The following is a 22,489-nucleotide window of genomic DNA, read 5'->3' on the forward strand; positions in this document are numbered from 1 at the left end:
GGTTACATTATCCCACTCCGTTTGGGACAAACAGGGGAGTACTTTACCTTCCTAAACACAGAGTGTGCAGTGGTTTAAACCACAGAGCACTCAGTTGCAGAACCACTCACTGAAGGTAGAACAACCTACTGTCCTCTGCAGGGTTCATCTCAGGCCTAGGCACATAGCGACCCACCACATGAAGTTTATTCCCTCTGATACTAATAGCGTGGCTATACAGTAATGTAACCCCTGCGAGTTTCCAATGTCTGTTTCTGGTAGCACCTCCAGCACTGCACAGCCAAATTGTTTGTAGGGTCTAACACCAAGCTGCTAGTGGTAGGAGCATGACAAGGGGTAGGTGTAAGAGGAGACAAGACTAGTGATGAAAGCACACAGTGGGGAAAGAATGGGGAGAACAGGAGTTGAAGGACAAGGATAACTCCATTATGAGATTATTCAAGTGAGGGCAGGCACACAGCAAGGTGATACAATTTAAGCTGGGGATCTTCAGCTTTCCAACCACATCTGGGTCTAGGCTCTTAAGGAGCTATGGTAGGGAAACCCGGACCCTTCCTTTCCTGTGTTCCAACCCAGGGCCCTGTCAGATCTGGGAGTTCTCAGAGGTGGTAGTGGGTGGAGAAGGCATGGCCTGTGAGCCTTATCTGCCCTGTAGACCCCTCAGGCTCAACCATTTGTCTAGCTTCCTGGAGAAGGATACCTGTCTGCTGCAGCCTGTCCTCTACACTTTGCCTAGGCTTCTGAATTTCCTTCAACCCACTGCTCCAGTCAGAGCACGTGGACAAGGATGATACAGTCAATGCAGCGTACTTGGACTTTCAGAAAGCCTTTGATAAGGTCCCACACCAAAGACTCTTAAGCAAACTACGCAGTGATGGGATAAGAGGGAAGGTCCTCTCATGGATCGGTAACTGATAAAAAGATAGGGGACAAAGGGTAGGAATGGTCAGTTTTCACAATGGAAAGAGGTAAATAGTGCGGTACCCCAAGGATCTATAGTAGGACCTGTGCTGTCAACATATTCACAAGTCATCTGGAAATAGTGAGGTGGCAAAGTTTACAGATGATAACAAAAATACTCGAGAGTTAAGTCCAGAGCTGACTGCGAAGAATTACATAACTAGACGACTGGACAACAAAGTGTCCAGATGAGATGCAAAGTAATGCACATTGGAAAAAATAATCCCAGTTATACATACAAAATTATGGGTTCTAAATTAGCTAACAATATTAGGAACCATTAGAATAGATAATGGAAAATATCATAATGCCACTATATAAATCCATGGTACGCTCACATCTTGAATACTATGTCTGGTCACCTCATCTCAAAAAAAGATGTTTTAGAATTGGAAAAAGTAAGAGAAGGGCAACAAAAATAATTAAGGGTATGGAACAGCTTGTGTACAAAGAGAGATTAAAAAGATTAGGACCGTTCAGCTTAGAACAGAGATAATTAAGAAGCAATATATGATGTGCAGAAAGTGAACAGGGAAACATTACTTAACCCTTCACATTAGACAAGAACCAGGAGTTACCCCAAAAAATTAATAGGCAGCAGGTTTACAACAAACAAAAGGAAGTACTTCTTCGTACAATGCACAGTCAACTGTGAACTTGTTGCCAGATGATGTCATAAAGACCAAAAGTATACGTGGATTCAAAAAAGAATTAGATAAATTCATGCATAATAGGTCCATCGATGGCTAATTGGCCAGGATGCTCAGGAATGCAACTTCACAGTGTGGTTGTTCCTGAACTCCTGGGTGTCAGAAGCTGGGATTGGAGAGACAAGGTGGGTGAGGTAATATCTTTTATCGGACTGACCGGACTGGATGATGGAGATGGATCACTCAATAACTTCCCTGTTCCGTTCATTACCTCTGAAGCACCTGGCACTGGCAACTGTCAGAAGACAGGATACTGAGCTAGGTGGACCACTGGTCTGATCCAATGTGGCCGTTCTTATGTAAGAGAGTTGGCAATGAGTGTCCTCTTACCTTCTTTAGACAGAGAAATTCAGTCTCTGGGGCAGGCAAGTCAGCACCTTTGACCAGAACTCAGCCAGATAGAGACAACTCACTTTCCCAGTCAGGAACAAAGACTGTTGCTGCCCAGACAATAGCACTTTAAATTCACAGAGGGAACCCAGCCAGACTGGAATCACAGGCATGCAGGGCAATCCTAGGGTGAGGTGAAAGTGACAAATGGAGATGGTTTCATACAGATCATTATTTTTTTGTAAACATTGGGAAACCTGCTCTCTATATCAAACCCAGGTCCAGTAAACATGGACACTAGTAAGTCCTCAATTGGATTCGTTTCCTGGAGAACAGTCTGTTGCTCTGGGAAGAGTTTTATAGTTTGAGGTCAAGATAGTGTTGTCATTTAACAGATCTATTCTTTCACCTGGTCAGCTCTGCATGCACTACAGCCAGTGAAACACTGGTGCATATTGTAAAAAAAAAAAAAAAAAAAAAGACCCGTTAGCCTGATGCCCACTTTCGACAGAATCACTTGTTTCATTTTTCTTACCCCCTCCATTAATTATAAACAAAGGGAATTTGTTCTCTGTTTTTACACTCTAGATAGCACTGACAGAGTTTCAACAGACTTATGTTTAAATAGAAATGGATTCCTGGAGATTCAAACAGGAGTAACACATGGAAATTATTGACAAATACTGACAGACTTGTACACTAGAAAGGGCAACTTTCAGATACTTCAGTTCAGAGATGATCCACTAGTATTAGAATTGGATCATTGGTTGTTCTTTACCATTCTCCCTCCTTGTTAAACATACTGATGTTTAAAACCAGCCTCTCTCTCACCCAGTTGCTCCTCTGGCTGTGAATTCACAGGACCAGATTTGTGACATCATAATCAATGCAATGGCAACAGATGTACATCCTAAAACCAGTGTGGCAAATTGCCGGTACTGTTCTCTGGGTCTCGCGCTTTCTCTTCTCTGGGGTAGGTTCAGGGCGATATTGCTTGCCTCTGAACTAGTTCTTAATCACTCCCCTAGTGTCCTTGGAGGAGGGGAGTGGAGAGGGAGGGACCTGGGCCCGCCCTCTACTCCAGGTCCAAACCCAGGGGCCCTGGGGTTGTGGTGAACCACTTGACTAGCGGTTTCTTCCCCTGGGTTACTTCCCTCTCATACCCGTCAGCTTGTGAAGGGCTTCTCGCCTCTCTTCTATACAAGCCTGGTGCCCCTTACCTAGGGTTTCTGTTGGGCTTCCCAATCCACCGCAGCACTCCTCCAAACCTTCTATTTCTCTCTGGACAAACTCTTCTCTTCTGCAATCTGCACTCTACTCCAAGCCAACCTTTCTCCTTCAACTACCACCCCTGTCTGACTGAAGCAGGGGTTTATATCCCATGACTGGAGTCAGGTGCTCTAAGTGAAGTCAGGTGCTCTAATTGGCCACAGCTGTTCTAGTTAATCTAAAGCAAACCTTCCTCCCTTGGCAGGGAATAAGGCCCCCTGCTAATGCTCTTATGCTGCCCTCTGGCCATGCTGTATCACACCAGAGAGATTCAAATTTTTAATTTAAACACAGAACTGAGGTGGAGGGAGAAGGGACAAGACATTTAAATTAAACAGAAATGCAGCTTTTCTTTAAATAAATAAGGAAACATTTCCCTGCAATGTCAGAAACCCAAGGGCAATGTTGTTGTATAAAAGAAGGATAAATAATTCCCACACACATGCTATTTACAAGTTAGGGAGAAAACATAGTATAATAGTATAAAAAAATAGTATAAAGTAGTAGGATAATCTATTTGCCAAAGACCAAAGTGCAGCTCCAAGGGCTGTTTCTACCAGCATGTACAACCCTGGGCATCTATTCTTACCTGGGGTGGTGGGGAAAGGAAGCGGGAGTAGGTGCATCTGAACTGCAAGTGAGAAGGAAGGATGCAAATGACTAACAGTCACCAGGCCAACAGAGAAAGAATAGAAGAAAAGCCACCAGCACAAGAAAGAGTCATCCGCTCATTAATTCTCCCTCTCATGGAGCATAGAGCACACACATTGGATCACCTGCTTCCGGAGAGTCCGTTCTCCTGCTAATGTTGAAGCCTGCTCTATGTAAAGGCTAAGGCGAGCAAGGTCAGAAGACATGACTTCTCTCCAGCATGTAGAAAGTCATCTGTGAAGTTTTTCCATCAGCAAGGCAACCTCCCTCCTTGGTGACAATGAAACAAAGACACACCAATATGTTGGCAAATTCAATTTTTTGTCCATCGATTACAAGGGGTAGCGGTAGAGGTGCATCAGCCGCTTTTACGAGTTGGGTCTTCTTCTAGTTGACATGCGGACCAAATTTACTTGCTTCTTCCGTAAACATATGCACAGGGCACTGATGAAATTGTGAGTATGTGACTACATCTGTGTTATCTGCACATTTCAGATCTGTTAATGCAGAAGTCATACAGTACCACTCCCGGTATGCGGCTATTGGCAGCTTCCATCATTTGGTCAACAGCAGCATTGAACCGATGAAGGCAGCCATGTAGCCAGGTGGGACACTGCTGTTTTACTCCAACCAGCTGGACATCCTAGTGTCTAAGCCGACACAGCTCTCACATCGATGGTGCATTTCTACAAGAATGTCAAGGAGCTTTCCAGGCACACTAGCAGCTTGCAAGCAGAACCAAAAGGAACAATGATCAGAGTCAAATGCAGTTTGTAAATCAATGAAGACTATACGCCCCTCATCCTTCCTGTGCCAAAACTCTTCTTTGGGTTTTTCCAATAAATTGTCTAATGGTAAAAATCTGCTCTGTAATTGACTGACTGGCCAGACACACGGTTTGCTGTAGATAGTGTAGATTGCTTATGGCGGCATGAACATTTTGCTTGGAATGGAAAGCAAAGTGATGATGTGGTGACTGGAACACACCAGAGCATCACCCTTCCCTTTCCAAAGTGGGAGCATAATCCCACAGCACCAGTCACCGGTAGGTCCTCATGAATCCATACTCTGTTGATAATATGGGTCAGCCTTCGGAGAAAGAATCCTCACCAGCTATACCACAGATACCAGCAGCATGGGCATTCACTGGCTGCACATCATACTTCCTCAACAATATCATCCTCTACATTACACTGAGGGGCTGGACTCTTCGCATCCTCCTGGAGCTGCAGCTCTGATGGGGCAGTTGAGAAGCACCTGAAAGTTTTCTTTCCATCTATTCAGACACTGGAAAGAGGTTGCATCTTCATATTTAAACATACACTATCCAATAGCACTGACAAGAGATGGATCCTAAAATGGAGGACTGAATAACTGACAGCTGCCTTTCAAACTGCATGATGCAAGTGCTCACTCACTTTTCAAGAATGTATGACACACATGCCCTGTGTAACTGGAAATATCTGCTGATAATTTCTCAGCACACTCACGGATTTTGTAATTCTGTGACAATAAGAAGCAAATATTTCCAGCATCTTCTGAGCTGGGCAAACCAGCACAGCAAGCACTTATGCTGCAGTAGTCACAGCATTTGTACTGCCTAAAAAAAGTGTGACCAAGAGTTCTACAGCACACAGAACAAAATGTCTTTATCACCAGAACATCTAGGAACAGAACAAAGGCAATATAGTATCGTAGAAGCATAAGTATTAGAGCCGATTGATCCTTGTAAATGGATCACTACAGTTGCCAACTAGTTTGGCTCATTGGTTAGAGAATCACGTTTGTTTTTTTTCCAGTGGGTGGTGGTAGGTGATTAAGAGGTGGCCATCCTTAAAGCAGAGTCTGACCCATAAAGGGTGAGGGGCAGGGGGAATTCCTCCACACTCTCATAACTTGAAAAAGGCAAATCTGATTTAAGTTAAAAAGTTAATATTTTTTTTAAAAGTTTAAGTGGAAGATAATACAACTTAGCATTGTTAATAGGGTTTTATATGTACAAAGTGCTGTGTTGGGATTAGCTTACTGATCCTCAACCCACATCAAGTAGGTGGGCAAAGCATCAGATGTGCCAAAAAAATTATGTCTCATCTGGCACACAATTTTCACTATTGCCATTAGGAATTCAAGATGGCTGCTTTGGCTGCAGATAAGCATTTTGCAATTTCAGACAACAATGTCATTCATGCACCTGTTTGATTTGTATCAATGTGTACATTAATGGCAGGAGAATTTTTGGATTGGTTTGGAAATCAAGCCAGGTGAAGTTTGAATAAAAGAACAGGGGGTGGCAGACAACAAACAATAATCAGATCAAGTGAGAAACTTCAGGATTTCATGAAGTTTTATTCAGACTGAATGCTTCCCTTATTTTGACCCCATTCTTAAAAGCACAGAAGTTTTATTTCCATATCTACGAAACCACCTTTATCTTCAAGATTGGGCTACTTCTCATGCAGTCTCCAAATTCTCATTTTCAGCAGAAATCCTTGAGAAGGTGGCTGCACTGTAGCATCAAGCAACAAATTCAGGGTCATGGACTTTATGAAAAAATCCAAATAGGTTTCAGCCTGAATCATGCTACTTAGCCTGCATTGCAGAGAGCCAGGAATCAGCTCCCTGTGCTAGTTGGCAACAGTCTACTCCATTATGCTCAGTTTGTTTGACCATGGGACCCTTGGAATGTCTGAAATCCCCCAGCTGAAGTCGCTGAGAGGGATCCTGGTGGGTTTCTCTGGAAAAGTCTTTCCAAATTCATGAGACGTTTAGAAATCAAAATCCTGAAGGACTCTGCTGAAAACACACAGCATTTAAATGCAATAAAATGTAATGGGATATTTTTGGGGAAACCAAGTCACAAAGGTGCCAACAATTGCAAGCTGTGCTACCTGGGTCCTCCTTCGCTTCCCTTTTTTATACCTAGCCCTGTCTAGTCTCAGCTCTGCTGCTGTCAGTAGCTAATATTACTTTTCAAAGCATCAAGCCATCCTTGCAGGGGCAACTTAATTCTGAACATCCATGGTGCAGAATAAACCCACCCAAGATGGACCAGCGGAATACTTATTTTGTGCCTGTCCACTGACTGAATACCAAATGAGTTTGCAATCCGGCGGTTGGTTATTTGGTCTGTTGCTTACAGTGAAGTTAACGAAGCATCACGCTTGTATGATATAAACACACCTGTTCCATAGCAAGTATAGTTTTCAGCTGAAAGGCTGCCATTGAATATTCACCTTCTTCTAGGCTTGGGCCATGACTCAGCATAACACTTACAAACAGGTGTATAAATCTTTTGCTGAATCAGGGTTTATAACAGAATGCTGACTCTTAAACTCATCTGTGAGGACAGCAGCTAGTAACATCCATAACTCTCATCTACTCCATGTGTCATCCCATGCAGTGCAGCTCTGCATGGACTGCTGCAAATTCCTCAATTATTAGATTCTTTACAGAAAAAAAGACAGATGAAAAGTAATTGATCTTTTAACTCAGTGATGTTCTTGCATTAAATGGGATGCCTGCTATGTTATTTGCAGGGGAAGGAAAGGGAGTTTGAAAAGTCTACGTACAAGATGATTGCTACAGTTTTGGCAGCAGCAGAGTTTGTCATTGGATTATAGGAGATTAACGTAGGTAATTAATGAGTGACAAAATAATTTAAGAGACAAAGAAACAGTCATTGTTTTATTCTTGACCTTGAACGCGAAAACAGAAGTCTGTATAAAAGCAGTAACAGTAAAAGAAAAGCTGAGCAGAAAACTGTGATTTCAAGTACTTTGTTGAAAATAATTTAAGTGGAAGTTAAAAGGTTGTTTTATACAACCAGACGTATATAAAGCATATACAGTAGGCCATGTAAACTGGGAATGGAGTCTGTGGGGACATAAGTTTCAAGATGTTTCTGTGTGAGGAAGCTAGCATTTAAAATAGTGGTGCCCAAACTTTTCCTGCCACCTCCCCCCCGCACCAGTAATGGAATCTGTCCATGTCCCCTCTCTATCACTGCACAGTGGGCTCAGCCGAGGAATTGGGGCTGAAGGAGGAGCTGGGGGCAGAGAGGGAATAAGGACAGAGCTGGGCTGGAGAAGGAGCAGGGGACGGAGTGATGCTGTGGCCGAGTCTGGGTTTGGGGTGGAGCGGTGCTACAGCAGGGGGTGGAACTGGGTGGTGTTCCCTCCCTGCTGGCCCAGGCCCTGCTGTGCATATCCCCCGGCAAACATTCCTCCATACCCCCTTAGGGGGGCACACCCCACAGTTTGGGAACCACTGATGTAAAACAACTGTGATCCTAAGTTTACAGTTACTGATTCTGATTAGGGCAAGGTATTGCAGTCAGGACTCCTGGATTGTACCTCCTACTCTGCCACCTCCTTGTTAAACCACTTTAGGGAAGTAATTAACCTGACTTAGGCTATGTCTACATTACAAACCTCACAGCGGCGCCATTCTACTAGTACAGCAGTGCCACTGTAAGGTCTCCCATGTAGCCGCTCTATGCCGGCAGGAGAGAGCTCTCCCACCAGTCTAACTAAACCAGCATAAACTCCAATGAGTGGCGGTAGCTATGTTGACAGGAGAGCACCTCCCACTGACATAGCACTATCTACACCAGCACTTTTGCCGATTAAACTTATGTTGGTTGGAAGCATGTTATTTTCTCACACACACACACACACCCCCCCGACAAAAGTTTTACTGACAAAAGTGCTCGTGTAGACAACGCCAGAGTTAGAGCCACTTTAAAACTGGCATAACATTTTTTCTACCTCTTGAGATATTCAGCTAAGTTCTATATTCCTTACAATGGAAGAGCTCTATGCACTTAAACACACGCAGACTTTGAGTGAAAGTAACAAATGTGAAAATGTCATTTTGTGAAAACTGTGTGACTTTGTACTCCTGCGCTGCATACTAGGTGCGTTGATGTATTCCTGTCATTGTTTTATATCTTCTAAAAATCTTTATTAAAAACATCAAAGATGTGTTACACAAGTGACAGCTGACTGGAGTAAGCAGAAATTTTCAATATGGAGAATCTGGCACATTACAAGACATTAAAAAAAGAAAGAAAGAAAGAAACAGAAGTAGTACAGGGGCAGTTTTCAAAAGAAACGTACCAAGCATAACCTTTACGATACCCTGCGCTCTAGCGATATCCTCTGCTGCCCGGAACAACAACCCTTTACTGGCAGTAAAGACAGAATGAAACGTACATACACGACACTCTTGCAGTAATAGCAACAAAAGAATTTGAGGTGAATTTGATTTATGTGGGATCAGATTTGCTACCCACAAGTCCTGAAAGTTGCGCGAATTTTAGCACAATTTTTGTCCAGAAGGTTTTACCAGACATGCTTTGGTTGCTATTTATTATTCCTGTTTTAGGAGGTACAGTCATCCGATCAGGGAGAAGAAACACCATGGGATTTGGTGACCTACCACACATTATAAATCGTCAAAGGATCAATTCTTGCACAACCCCGCAGGCCGAAAATTGTTCTTCCAAATTATCTAGTAAATTCTTCCAATAAGCAGCACCAGGTTGGTTTGCAAACAAATCATGAACAGAAGAATGACCTACACTTGTGATGAATAATTTAACCAGTTCTGCAATGGCGGAATTTGGTTGTCGTGAGCTCTGTTATTTACTTTTATTGATCTATTCTCATAAACATGTGAGGTAGGAAATCAGGAATTCAATGGATAATAATGTGTGGATTACAATCCTAGTTGTAGAGAACCTCTATTTCAGGGGTTCTCAAACTGGGGATCGGGACCCCTCAGGGGGTCGTGAGGGTATTACATGGATGGCGGAGGGTCATGAGCTGTCAACCTCCACCCTAAACCCTGCTTTGCCTCCAGCATTTATAATGGTGTTAAATATAAAAAAAAAGTTTTTAATTTATGGGGGTGGGGGTTGCACTCAGACTCACTATGTGAAAGGGGTCGCCAGTAAAAAAAGCTTGAGAACCCCTCCTCTATTTAGTTATATGTAAAGTGACTACCTTACACAGCATGTTTAGCGTCCTAACAGTAACATATCCAATTCCCAATTTAAAACTGTTTATTGAGTCATCTCTCCTTCAAGTTTCCTTACTCAACACCACTAACATTCTGATTGGGGAGACTCTGGGGGTTCAGAACCAGTATATCAAGGTCCTCCAGCCACAAGTGCGTGAATGGCCAATTTCACTGCCTGCCGAAAGGCAAACTTTATGAAAAATGAGTTTAAGGTCTTTGGAGCCAACGCAGTTCAAGACCAGCGAACAGGCTTTAGCTCTACAGCAAGACATTAGCACTTCAGAACAAGCACATGGATTCCTATCTTACTTCCCAAGACAACCTCCTCTTTGGGATATTTGTTAATGTCTCCAACATGTCTGTCCAAAGACCAAATTTCTCATAACCTAAACTCTTTTGAAAAAAATCTCACTGCAACACTGAGCTCTCAGTGCAAACATTTAACAAACTGGCTTGTGAGGAAATCACACAGTAGCTTTCACTTGTTAATTCCTCAGACCAAAATTATAAAACCCACCTTCTATTATACCTACAGGTTTTGGCACCCTGACAGCAAACAAGCAATTCCAGAAATCAAAGGTGCAGAAACTAGCAGGAGAGAAAAGTTCACTACTAGATGTGTTGGATGACAAAGTAATCTTTTAAAGGGAAAAAAAAAAAAAAAAAAAAAAAAAAAAGACATATGCAAGGATTCAACCCAAAGTATAAACAGAACAGTACCCTAAGGGAAAAAATAAAGCTTAAAGAAGCAACACGTGGAAATGACGCAGATCTGAAGAACTAGCAAGTTCTTTCCCATAGCATTTTGTACTAGATGTCCAAGACTGAACTCTGCTCCAGGAAAACCATTACTTCTAATCTACTGTGCAAGAAGAACAGTTAGAACACATTAGTACTACCCATTAGAGAAGCAAAGCAGGCTAGAGCAGTGGGTCCCAACGAGGGGTACGTGTACCCTTGAGGGTACGCAGAGGTCTTCCAGGCAATACATCAACTCATTTAGATATTTGCCTAGTTTTACAACAGGCTACGTAAAAAGCAGTAGTGACGTCAGTACAACCTAAAATTTCATACAGACAATTACTTGTTTATACTGCTCTATTTACTGAAATGCAAGTATAATTACCATATAATATTTATATTCCAATTGATTTATAAAAAATGAGAAAAAAAGTCAGCTGTTCTTCAGTAATAGTGCGCTGTGACACTTACATATTTTTATGTCTGATTTTGTAAGCCTGTAGCCTTAAGTGAGGTGAAACTTGGAGTACATAAGAACAGACATACTGGGTCAGACCAAAGGTCCATCTAGCCCAGGATCCTGGCCAATGCCAGGCACCCCAGAGGGAATGAACAGAACAGATAATCGTCAACTGATCCATCCCCTGTCACCCATTCTCAGCTTCTGGAAAACAGAGGCTAGAGACACCATCCCTGCCCATCTTGGCTAATAGCTATCGATAGACCTATCCTCCAGGAACTTATCTAGTTCTTTTTTTAACCGTTATAGTCTTGGCCTTCACAATGTCCTCTGGCAAGGCATTCCACAGGTTGACTGTGCATTGTGTGAAAAAATACCTCCTTTGGTTTGTTTTAAACCTGCTGCCTATTAATTTCATTTGGTGACCCCTGGTTCTTGTGTTACGAGTACGCAAAACAAATCAGACTCCTGAAAGAGGTAAAGTGGTCTGGAAAGGTTGAGAACTGCTGGGCTAGTGCGCTGGAGAGCCTATGTTATCATCCCTGCTCTATCACTGAACACAGGCTGCAGCCTTGGGCAAGTCACTTCACTCTTTGCGTCTGTTTCCTAATCTGAAAAATGAGGATAGTTACCTTAACTTACAGGGTGCTGGGAGATCTAATTAATGTACAGGGCTTTGACAATGAGAAATTTTAAGCGGTATTACTACCTGAGTAGGGCTTCTGATTTTAAACAATAAACACTCCTCTGACAAAAAAAACAAAACAAATCCGTGTTTACCCAATAAATATGGAAAACACCGGTCATGGCTAGTAGTACCCAAGCGCTAGTCTACACGGAGCGGTAATGTGGATTATGGGAGTGTGATTTCTAAATCAAGATCAGATGTTTTTCTAAGAGACATTCTCTAGAAATTATTTTGGGAAAGTTCTATGTCCTGTGCTACACAGGAGGTCAGATGAGAGACCACAGTGGTCCCTTCTGGTGTTGGAATCGATTAATCGAAAGCACGCAATGTGTTGCCCATTAATTGGCCATGCAGACTCCACTCTAATATGGTACGGTTTGGCACACCATGGAACATTACAAAGAGATTACTCATTACAGTATATACAAAAAGAAAGCCCTGGAAAAACACCTCAGTTTTTGGGATATCTTTATAAAAATAAAAAATTGCTAAAAATATCCCACCCCAAAATGAAATTATAACCCCCTCCAAAAAAAAAAAAAAAACCAAACCGTTTACACATACAGCACTCAACTCTCAGACTCAACCCTGCAATGATTCAGCATAAGTAATCAAAGAATCTGTATTTACATTACTCTAAAACTCGTATAATTAAGCAAAGCAAATAACTGAACACAATATATGCACAGACTCTTGGGGGTATCATTTGCAGCATAAAACATAGTGCATATTGACATCAAGGCCACTAGTGCAAAAGATGCTTGATTCCAATTTGAGCAAAATCAAAAGAACTGTTGTCTGAAGCTTCTTATTCTCAGGGAGATGACACTTCTACCTATATCACCCGTGACGTACATACCTCAATCTAGTTTATTACAAAATTAGATCCAGGGGGCTGCGGGAGAGCATGTGGCCATGGCTTCCACTAATCTTGACACTCTTCACAATTTAGCCACCAGCTGAGAAATGTCAAATGTTCAGACAATGTGAAAAACTGATTTGCACAATCTACAACCTGACTTGCCAGACAAGCCAGTTTTGCAAGGTGCTTGAGAAGGAATAAGGCAGCTTGTGTATGAATGAATTCACAGAGACCGTCCCCTTCCATAATGCCCAAATGCTGCACCTTTCAATGGCTAGTGATCCTCAAATGGTACAGGAGTCTAGCATAAACACAGTCCATTTAGACACCCCAAATAACTAGAATCCTCTCCAAAACCTTAAAAAAAATACACAGGTAACCCAATTGTGAAGGTGAGTGACTGACTTTCTTTGTAAGGTGCTTTGAGAACTAGGGATGAAAAGCACCACATAAGAGCTAAAAAACCCACATGCAAGAAAAACCTATTCCAAAATAAACCCAAATATTCCTCTTACTATTAGGAGAGGATCTAGAAGTGAACTACAGGGTCAAACACTGATCAAGTGGTACTGGAACCAAGGAGGAAAGTGGCCCTAGGCTGAGAGGTATGGAAGTCAGAGTAACATCCCATTTAATGGAGCAAAGGGAACTGTTCCTAGATTTTGGCAAAGCTGCAGACTTCAAGACAGTGGATGTGGGGGAAGAAAATTGTCTCGATTTCAGCAGTAGGGAAAACTTCAGGCTGCTGATGCGGATAGCACAGTCCTCGATTTAGCAGGGTAATGTCAGACATCACCCTTACCCCCATGTGCCTGGTCTACCGGAGGAAGAAGCACCCTGTGACAGCATCAGGTGCAGCTGAAGGAGGTCTACTGGAAGCCAAGAAGCAGTTTAATCACTCTTTCAGAAATGGTGCTGAAAACAGTTTGCTCTTGTCTACAGCGAAACTGCTTTCAGCACCAGTTCAGCTGCACTCAACTGATACCCCTCCTAGCGCAGACTATCAGAGTGATAGAAGCACTGTATCACCCAGGGCATCCAAGTGCCTTGCCATTATGAATAGATTTTATCCTCATAATGCTCCTGGATAATGAGACCAGACCTCTCAGCCCTAGGCACAGACGGGACATGCACTGCACCTGTTACATGCTGTGCTCCAAGGCCACTTCCGGAAGTCATTTCAGAAAGGGGGATGCCAAGGAGCCTGTGTGGTGGCTTTTTCCGTTTAAGCATCTTGATTAGAGCTTTCTGCTCAAACCAGACTGGAGGTTGGTGTCCCTTCACAAAACAGAGAACACAGGGCAGGTGGCCAGGGTGCTAAAGGAGAAGACAGCACAAGTGAGGGCTGGGATCACTTTGTCCCCCAGAGAGCGATGAGATGCAACAGAAGACACAGTTAAGTTTAGTGAAGCCACATGGGCCAGTAACAGAGCTCGGGGCTAAGGGGAGGGAGCCAGATGGGGCAACAGAATACAAGGGAAGCTAGCGGAAGGGGGCAGCTTCGGGGTGGCTCTAGAGGGAGCATTTGCAGCCAGAGGTGACAGAGCTGGCTGGAAAGCAGCAGATACTCACGGATGCAGAGACAGGCCACCAGCTTGGCCCCTTGGTCAGGCACCGGGCAGCTGGGGAAGAGGGGCTTGAGCAGGTAGGTGGCGAAGACCAGGGCCACGATGTACTGGGAGGAAGGCCGGATGATGAGCAGCTCGATCCAGAGCTTGAGGAAGGCGGGCAGGGAGCCGTACACCTCCAGCATGTAGGCGTAGTCTCCCCCGGACTTGGAGATGGTGGTGCCCAGCTCGGCGTAGCACAGGGCGCCCACGATGGAGAAGAGCCCGCAGGCGGCCCACACCACCAGCGAGAGCCCCGGGGAGCCGGCCTCCTTCAGCACCCCGGTGGGGGTCACGAAGATGCCCGAGCCGATGATGGTGCCGATGATGATGGCCACGCCGTTGACCAGGGTGATGGAGCGCTTCAGCGCCACGGCGTCCCCGCCGCCCGGGGGGCCCAGCTCCGCGGCCAGCGGGGCGCACGTGGCCAGCGCCCCGGCGCAACCGTTCTCATGGGCCCCGCCGCCGCCGGGCCCCGCCGGCTCCAGCATCTTCTCCCGCGCCTGCCGCTCCTCCTCCAGCGCCGAGCAGGAGGAGGCGGCCGAGCTCCGCTTCTTCACCCCGCCGCTGCCCGACATGGCCCGGGAAGGCGGGCGCCGCTGCGCGCTGAGGCTGCCGGAGCCCGGGGAACGTGCGCGCTTACGGAGGATGCAGAGACCGGCGCGAGGAGCAGCTACCCCCGGCCCGGAGCCGGCCGCTTGGCACCCGGCAGGCGGTCCGGCGCGCGGAAGCGTGCCGCGTGGAGCGACCGGCGGCCGGGGTCTCGGGCTAGGCCGCGTGGGGAACAAGGGCCGGGCTCGGCGCGCGGCGGCTGGGCGGGGCGGGCGGCAGGTAGCGGGCAGCGGGAGCGCGGGCCGCGCTGCGACACGCGGCTGCGGGTGCCCGGGATTGGCAGCCGCCGGCACCTTTTTGTCTCCTCTTTATGAGCCGGGAGGCGGAAGCAAGACCCGGCATCGCACGCGGGGGGGCGGAGAGAAGGGGCGGCCGGGGCGGGGCTGGGGCAGCCCCTGCAGGGCGAGCACGTGCTTGTCCCTTCCCGGGGGGCTGCGGCTGCGCCTGGGTCGGGCATTACCCGCAGCCCTGCGGGGACCCCCCAGCCGGAGCTCGGCGCGGAAAGGGGGCGCTGGGCTGCAGGGGAGGGAGGGGGCCGCGGCGCCCCTGCAATCCGTGCGGGGCGGGGGCGTTTTAGCTGCAGATTATTTAAACACGGCAGCGGTTGCGCTCCCTGCCTGCAGCGGAACAGCGGCCGGACGCGGCAGCTAACCCCGGTCTGGCGGGAGGAAGGCGGAGCGGAGAAGAGAGCAGGGGTGGCGATCTCTCAGCCACCTGGCTACCTTAGCAGGCAAGAAACCACGCCATAAATCAACTGACACCAGGCTCTCCCACAAACTGCTTTCAAAAGTACCTATGCCCCGCCCTGGCTTTACTGACGAACATCTTTATAATTTATAGACCAAGGTCCTGCTCTTACAGCTTGACCAGTCCTAACGTCCAGGACTAGCGCATCAGTCCATCCCTTCCCTATTCCTTCTGTTGGCCAGTGCTTCTGATCAGTTTCCCAAGCATTAATCCCACCCTTCCTTAAGCAGATGTATAACTTTACTTACTAACTAGGCCCACTCTGGACATGGTATTACATGGTATTACTTATCTTATTTGGCTCCCTCCCTGTAGTATCTGAGTGACTAACAACCTTTATCAGATTTGTCTCACCACATCCCTGAGGCAGGGGTCCTGCTCTTATCCCTGTTTTACAGATAGGGAACAGAGACCCTTAGGGTACCCACAGCCTGGATGGATAGGCTTGCCTTTGTGGGGCTTCTGCTAGCACTCTAAAAATAGTGGCTTTTTGAAGTTGTAGTGGATTAGAGCTCCAACTTGAAACCTAAGGCGGGGGTGGGCTTTAGAACTCAAAATCCAGTGTCAGCCCCTCCAAGAGCTGTCTACACAGCTATTTGTAGAGCACCAGCTACTGCAGGCTGTGTAGACCTACCCAGAGAGGATAACTGGCTTGTCTGAGCTCACACAAGAAGTCTGTGGACTTGAACCTTGGTCTCTCAGTACCTTAATCACTGGAAGAGCCCTCGGCTCATGAGTGTCCCCTTACACACATGCTTAAGTGTTGGCACTAATGTCAAGGGGCTTGCTTGTAAAACACTAACTTTAGCTACCACTAAAGTCAATATTTTCCTGGAGAGGTTATTTAACTTTTATTTTTAAATATAATTTCCAACTTTTAGTGTCAGACTCTATTAACACTTGTGCAAGTGAATAAGTCTGTTATTGGGACAACTCACATGTATCAAGTTACTCACCTGCACAAATGTTTGCAAAATCTCACTCTCAAATTGTGTTATGGTTTCCCCAGTCATTTTCTTAGAGCGTTTATCTTCACTGGAAACAAGAAACAAAATATTGCATTGTCAGAATGTGCCATCTAGTGGTCTTTGAACCATGACTGTTTAAAAAAAATTACATTATTTAAACAAGGATTTACGCACAACTCTGATTATGCACATTTGGAAAAAAATTAGAACGAGATTACCATTGCACCAGCCAGACTTCTGGAATCATTTAATGTATATGCACCTATCACAATTTGCAGTGAAATTACAATGGTCATGTTACATGTCAACTTGCTGACTGTATACAAAACTGATACACCTCATTATTTTTAAAAGAAGGTTTTCAAAGGTGACTGTTGATTTTGGGTGCCTCAATTTTTTGATGTGCTACCTGCAACACTTGAAATGGGCTCAATTTCCAGTGAAAGGGTGCACATCACCTTTTAAAATCAGGTTCTTTTAAGTTGGGTACTCAAAAAATGAAGTATTTAATAGGTACTTTTGAAAATCTTAATAAAAGTTGAAGAAATCTTGACCGTTTCCTTAGATTATTAAACAAAGAATTCTAAAATCAAATTTATTTTTCACTATTTGTGGTGTTTGTTTACTTTTGCGCTTCATTATCCTTGGACAATTAAATTAAACTTGATATTTTCAGTTTTGTTTATAGACAATTTTATGTATATATTACCGTAATCATAGAAGACAATCATTTTCACTTTCTAGTTTTCATACAGAAGTAGGATACTGCAAAAATTGGATTGCAAATACTAGAGAAACATTATTTCTAATAATAATGGAGTGTTCTGAACAATTGAGTGAAGATATTCATACTAATGTTGTTTGTAAAAAAAATTTTTTGACAAAACCTGACTTGACCTGCACACCTTTAAATTAAATATAGCTCTATCTAGTGCAGGGGTGGGCAAACTTTTGGGCCTGAGGGCCACATCTGGGTATGGAAATTGTATGTCAGGCCATGAATGCTCACGAAATTGGGGGTTGGTGAGTGGGAGGGCTCCGACTGGGGATGCGGGCTCTGGGGTGGGGGCAGAAATGAGGAGTTCAGGGTGCTGGATGGGGCTCTGGCCTGGGGCAGGAGTGTGGGTGGGAGGGTTCTGGGGTGCAGGAGGGTGGGACTGAGGGGTTCAGAGGGTGGGAGGGGATCAGGGCTGGGACAGGGAGTTGGGGCACTGGAGGGAGTCAAAGATGCAGGTTCTAGGCAGCGCTTACCTCAAGCAGCTCCCGGAAGCGGCAGCATGTCCCCCTGTCCGGCTCCTATGCAGCAACATGACCAGGCAGCTCTGCACACTGCCCCATCCACAGACGCCAACCCTGCAGATCCCATTGGCTGTGGTTGCCAGCCAATGGGAGCTGTGTGGGCGGCACTTGCGGCAGAGGCAGGGTACGGAGCCCCCTGGCTGCTCCTACACATAGAAGCCACTTTCAGGAGCCCCACAGAGCCACGGCACACGTGGAGCAGGGCAAACTGCAGACCCCACTTCCCGGCAGGCGTTTGAGGGCTGGATTAAAACGTCTAAAGGGCCAGATGCGGCCCCTGGGCCGTAGTTTGCCCACCCCTGATCTAGTGCATTTAAAATCAGCCAGCTTGTGTAGGCATTGGGAAAAATAGAGCAGTTTCTTTACTGAACACTAGGTTTTGAATGCAAAGTATTTCTGTGTAAGTTTAGACAGGCTGTGTGACCCTGGGACTTGCCAACTGGCAGAAGTCACAGGTGGTGCATAGAGTTGTACAGGGATCCTGTGGGCTAGATACATGCATAATAGTTCACCAATGGTTTGCATGTGAGGTCTCTAGCAAGAGATAGTGGCTAGCCCACTTGTCATCATAATTACTGTGAAATGTGTGTACGGATGATATTTAAGAATTATGCAGCAATGCTGAACAAGTTCCTTTCGGGCAAGTGAAACAGACGTTTATCTTCCTTTCAGATCATACCTGAATTGTCCACCTCACAACGCATGTCTGTTTGCATACTGAGCCTGATGCTAATCAAGTGATTAAGAATCAACAAGATAAATGCCATAGGAAGAAACAATCAGCAGGGCAGGGTCCTGTTTATGAATTAGGACTATGGGTTGTTAAATCATATCTAGGGGTATCAAGGGACACCGTGGATCCTTCATTGAGGAGACAAGCTAACAGTGTGGTTGTCTTATGAAAAGAGCATCACACCCAGTATGGCACTAACATGGTGAAAGGATTTTGGGTGAGCAAGTTATGAGCGTATCTTGTTAATTAAGACTAGGCTTTTTAATAGGTGTTATTTTATATGTAACCATTTGTTTCCAATACTTCCACTGGCTATTGCTTTGAACGTCTATGTTTTGTTAAATAAACCTGTTCTTGATTTCACTGTAACAATATCTAAGTGCTGTGTATTAAACAGAGTGGTGATCTGAGGTAGAACCGGTAATCTGGGGGGTACCGTTTCTTTGGAAGCAGCAGATCCTGAGAGTAGCCAGTGGAATGGGGGCTGGAACACTCCTGGGAGATGCTTGCAGGCCTCAAGGGTGGGGGGTGTGCCAGTTGCTAACCTGCAGAGTGACAGAGAGGACTGCAAGGCATAGAGGAGATTGCTTGTGTTGTCTGTGGCCAGTGGATTTGGGGAGGCACAGCTGAGACTTCTTCATGCTAAGGGGTGGGTGGTAGCAAGGTGCCTCCCAAACCTGGGTGGCCCCAGGAAGCATCAGAGATGGAATGCGTTTATTTTGAACACCCACCATAAACTGGATTTGGCATTTTCTATTAACCCCATCATCAGTATAAGTGGTGGTCTGCAAATCCAAGTTTAAAATTAAAACACAAAACACTTTCACATCAAGATCTTGTGTGCCAGCTTCTTGCTCCAAGCACAATATTTACAGAACTGCAAATGTAGGAGTTTGTGTATGAACTGACTGCTGTAATATATACAGCTAGACATAACACACTTCACCAGAAACTAGCTAAGAGAATCCAGAATAACTGAGTAAATACGTCAGATGGCACATTGTGTTTTGTAGGGATGTACACATTTAGTTACACAGCTACATAAACAGGACCACTTGTCATTGAATTTATATTACCATTGGTTTAGACTGTAAATTCTTATCTTGTGGAGTTAATCCACTTACATTAAGGAGTGAAACTTTTCCCAAATTTCATGTCCAGTTCACTTGCATCAGTGACAATGTTTGTCCTTTACCCCATTGCCCAAAGCTTTCTTGTGCTTTCAGAGTGGGTCCCGAGAGCTACTCCATCCAAAATTTGCTCTATTTATTCCTGGTCCTCTTTGGTGCACAGGGGACCTTGTTAGCAGCAGCATAAGTACCACAGTATTTCTCCATCCTGTCAGCTAGGCATACTTATCTCTTCATCAGACCTGGGTGGAGTGATGTAGAGTGATGATAAAAACCAGTTCAAAGAGCTTAAAATTTTTATTAAAGTTAATATTTAAAATTAAGTGTATACAAGTTAAGAGGGAAGGTACTGTACATCTGGGGTCAGGCTTGAATTATGAGGGATTACAGGTATTGGTTACAAGGATCACGAGATACGTATATCTCACATAACCAGCATAGACCCAGAGGGGTGTGGGAGTTTTTAAAGCATCAGCAGATAAGTGGGATCAGATACGCCACCCATGGAATGTATTAAAGAGTCCAAGTCAGTACTGATGTAGAGAATAAGTACGTGGGTGGGGTGTGTCCCTTGGTTCATCAGGGAAGGAATTACATTACACGAAGAATTTAATTTAATTACAAAAACTGAACTTTGATTGATACTTAATTGGGACACAAATTAAGTTTGCTACAGCTAAGGATGAAAAAACATTTGCTTAATTAAAACGCATTGCAAACTTATGCTTCATCATCATGTCCTACATTGATACCTGCCTGTTGTGTAATCACACTGCTTTAAAAACACTGCGAAACTGGAAACCTAAAAGTATATACTCTGTGCGTCCTCTTGAAATAAATAGGGGGGTCTGCCCTCATACCAGTATTTAAGTGTCCCTTGTTTGGATTTTAGGGTTAGTTTTGCCACTGCAAGTGCAGGTTACTAGCTCCCCTCTCTTTAGGTTAGGGGTCACATGAGACAAAGTTGACTTGTTCAGCGATCACTGTGGCTCACTTTAAGATAGTATCTTTTGCCTCATGGATTCAGAATGACCATCAGCATCTCTCCAGGGAAAGGTCTAGGAAAATCAGGATCTCCCAACTCTGACATCAATTCCTTCTGCAAGGCCCCAGTTCGGCAAGCACATGTCAAACTTTAAGCATGCAAGTAATTTCACTGATTGCAATGCTTGAATACCTTGCTGGATCACAGCCTTAATTCTCTGTATCTCAGTTTCCTCACCTGTATAATGGGGAGAATACCTACTGACCAGGCATGGTGTTGGAATTAGTTCATACAATGCTTTGAAGATATAAACCAACATGTAAGGGCTAAGTATTTGTATTACTTCTGACTGCTAACTTATTAGCTCTGTTCAGGTCTCCAAGTTATTTTGCAGAATCTTTGATAATGATTTGATTATCCAATCAATCCTCCATATGCTAATACTCAGACTGGGTGAGTTTGTCACATCAAAAGGACCTCCATAAGAAAGGCAAATAATGACCTGTATCACAAGTAAATTGGCCGTTTGGTTATGAACACACAGGTTACTTCTATCAGGAAAAGAACCTTGATCATAAAAACTCTACTGTAATCAATAAGCAGATTCTCCAGGAAACATCTTGAATATACAAGTCTATTGTGTCTAATCAATTTCAGGTGGGAACATATAACCAGTATCTTAAATATCCCGCTTACACATCAACAGATGTATGTTTAGTGAAATTAATTCAAATAGGAATCCACAATATGCATATGACAGCCGAATCTTAAAGGTGCTATGGTATGGCACGGTAGGACTGAAATTTGTTACATTAATCCTATTAATAAAATAGACTATTCAAATTAAACAATCAGTTCTTCAGTCCAACTGATAGGTTCAAGTTTAATTTGATATCATCTTTATACCTACCTTACGAAAGTGACATAAGAACTGCATCTGGACAAATGCACCACAAAAAAGACGGTTACTCACCTTTGTAACTGTTGTTCTTCGAGATGTGTTGCTCATATCCATTCCAAGTAGGTGTGCGCGCGCCGCATGCACGTTCGTCGGAAGAATTTTCCCCTAGCAACACCCGGCAGGTCGGCAGGCGCCCCCTGGCGTGGCGCCCTTGCGGCACCGCATATATACCCCTGCCGACCCGGCCCAAGAGCCGCATCGTCCCGGACTGCTGTTACCAAGGCGTAATGGGCAGAAAAGGTGTGCACTGACGACCACGTGGCTGCACGACATATGTCTTGTATAGGACCACACGGGCTAGGAAGGCAATCGAGGAAGCTTGCGCGCCTCGTGGAATGTGCAGTTACTCGTCCTGGAGAAGTGTGAGCCAAGGCATAGCATGTTTTAATGCAGGCCGTCACCCAGGATGAGATTGTTTGCGATGAGACAGGGTGACCTTTCATCCTGTCTGCAACGGCAACGAATAGTTGGGAGGTCTTTCGAAGGGTCGGGTGCGGTCAATGTAGAACGCCAGCGCCCTACGAACATCGAGTGAATGCAAGCTCTGCTCTCTGCGAGATGCATGAGGTTTAGGATAAAAACACTGGAAGGAAAATGTCTTGGTTCAGGTGGAATGGGGAGACCACCTTGGGCAGGAAGGCCGGATGCGGACGGAGTTGTACCTTGTCTTTATGGAATATCGTGTATGGCGGGTCCGCCACCAGAGCGCGAAGCTCCGAGACTCTCCTGGCCGATGTAATGGCCACAAGGAACGC

The 22,489-nt window shown here is 44.9% G+C and overlaps 1 protein-coding gene across 1 annotated transcript in view; it reads right to left on the reverse strand.

Annotated features, from left to right (window-relative positions):
• SLC7A5 (solute carrier family 7 member 5) overlaps window positions 1-14,886 on the reverse strand; it is a 57,894-nt gene extending 43,008 nt beyond the window's left edge. The window contains exon 1 of the mRNA XM_032793753.2: window positions 14,265-14,886. Within this exon, the coding sequence (XP_032649644.1) occupies window positions 14,265-14,877 (613 nt within the window). The 5' untranslated portion in view covers window positions 14,878-14,886. The remainder of the gene's footprint in view (window positions 1-14,264) is intronic.
• Window positions 14,887-22,489: the final 7,603 nt, after the last annotated feature.

The sequence above is a fragment of the Chelonoidis abingdonii genome, chromosome 19, assembly GCF_003597395.2.
Source record: "Chelonoidis abingdonii isolate Lonesome George chromosome 19, CheloAbing_2.0, whole genome shotgun sequence".
NCBI lineage: Eukaryota > Metazoa > Chordata > Testudines > Testudinidae > Chelonoidis > Chelonoidis abingdonii.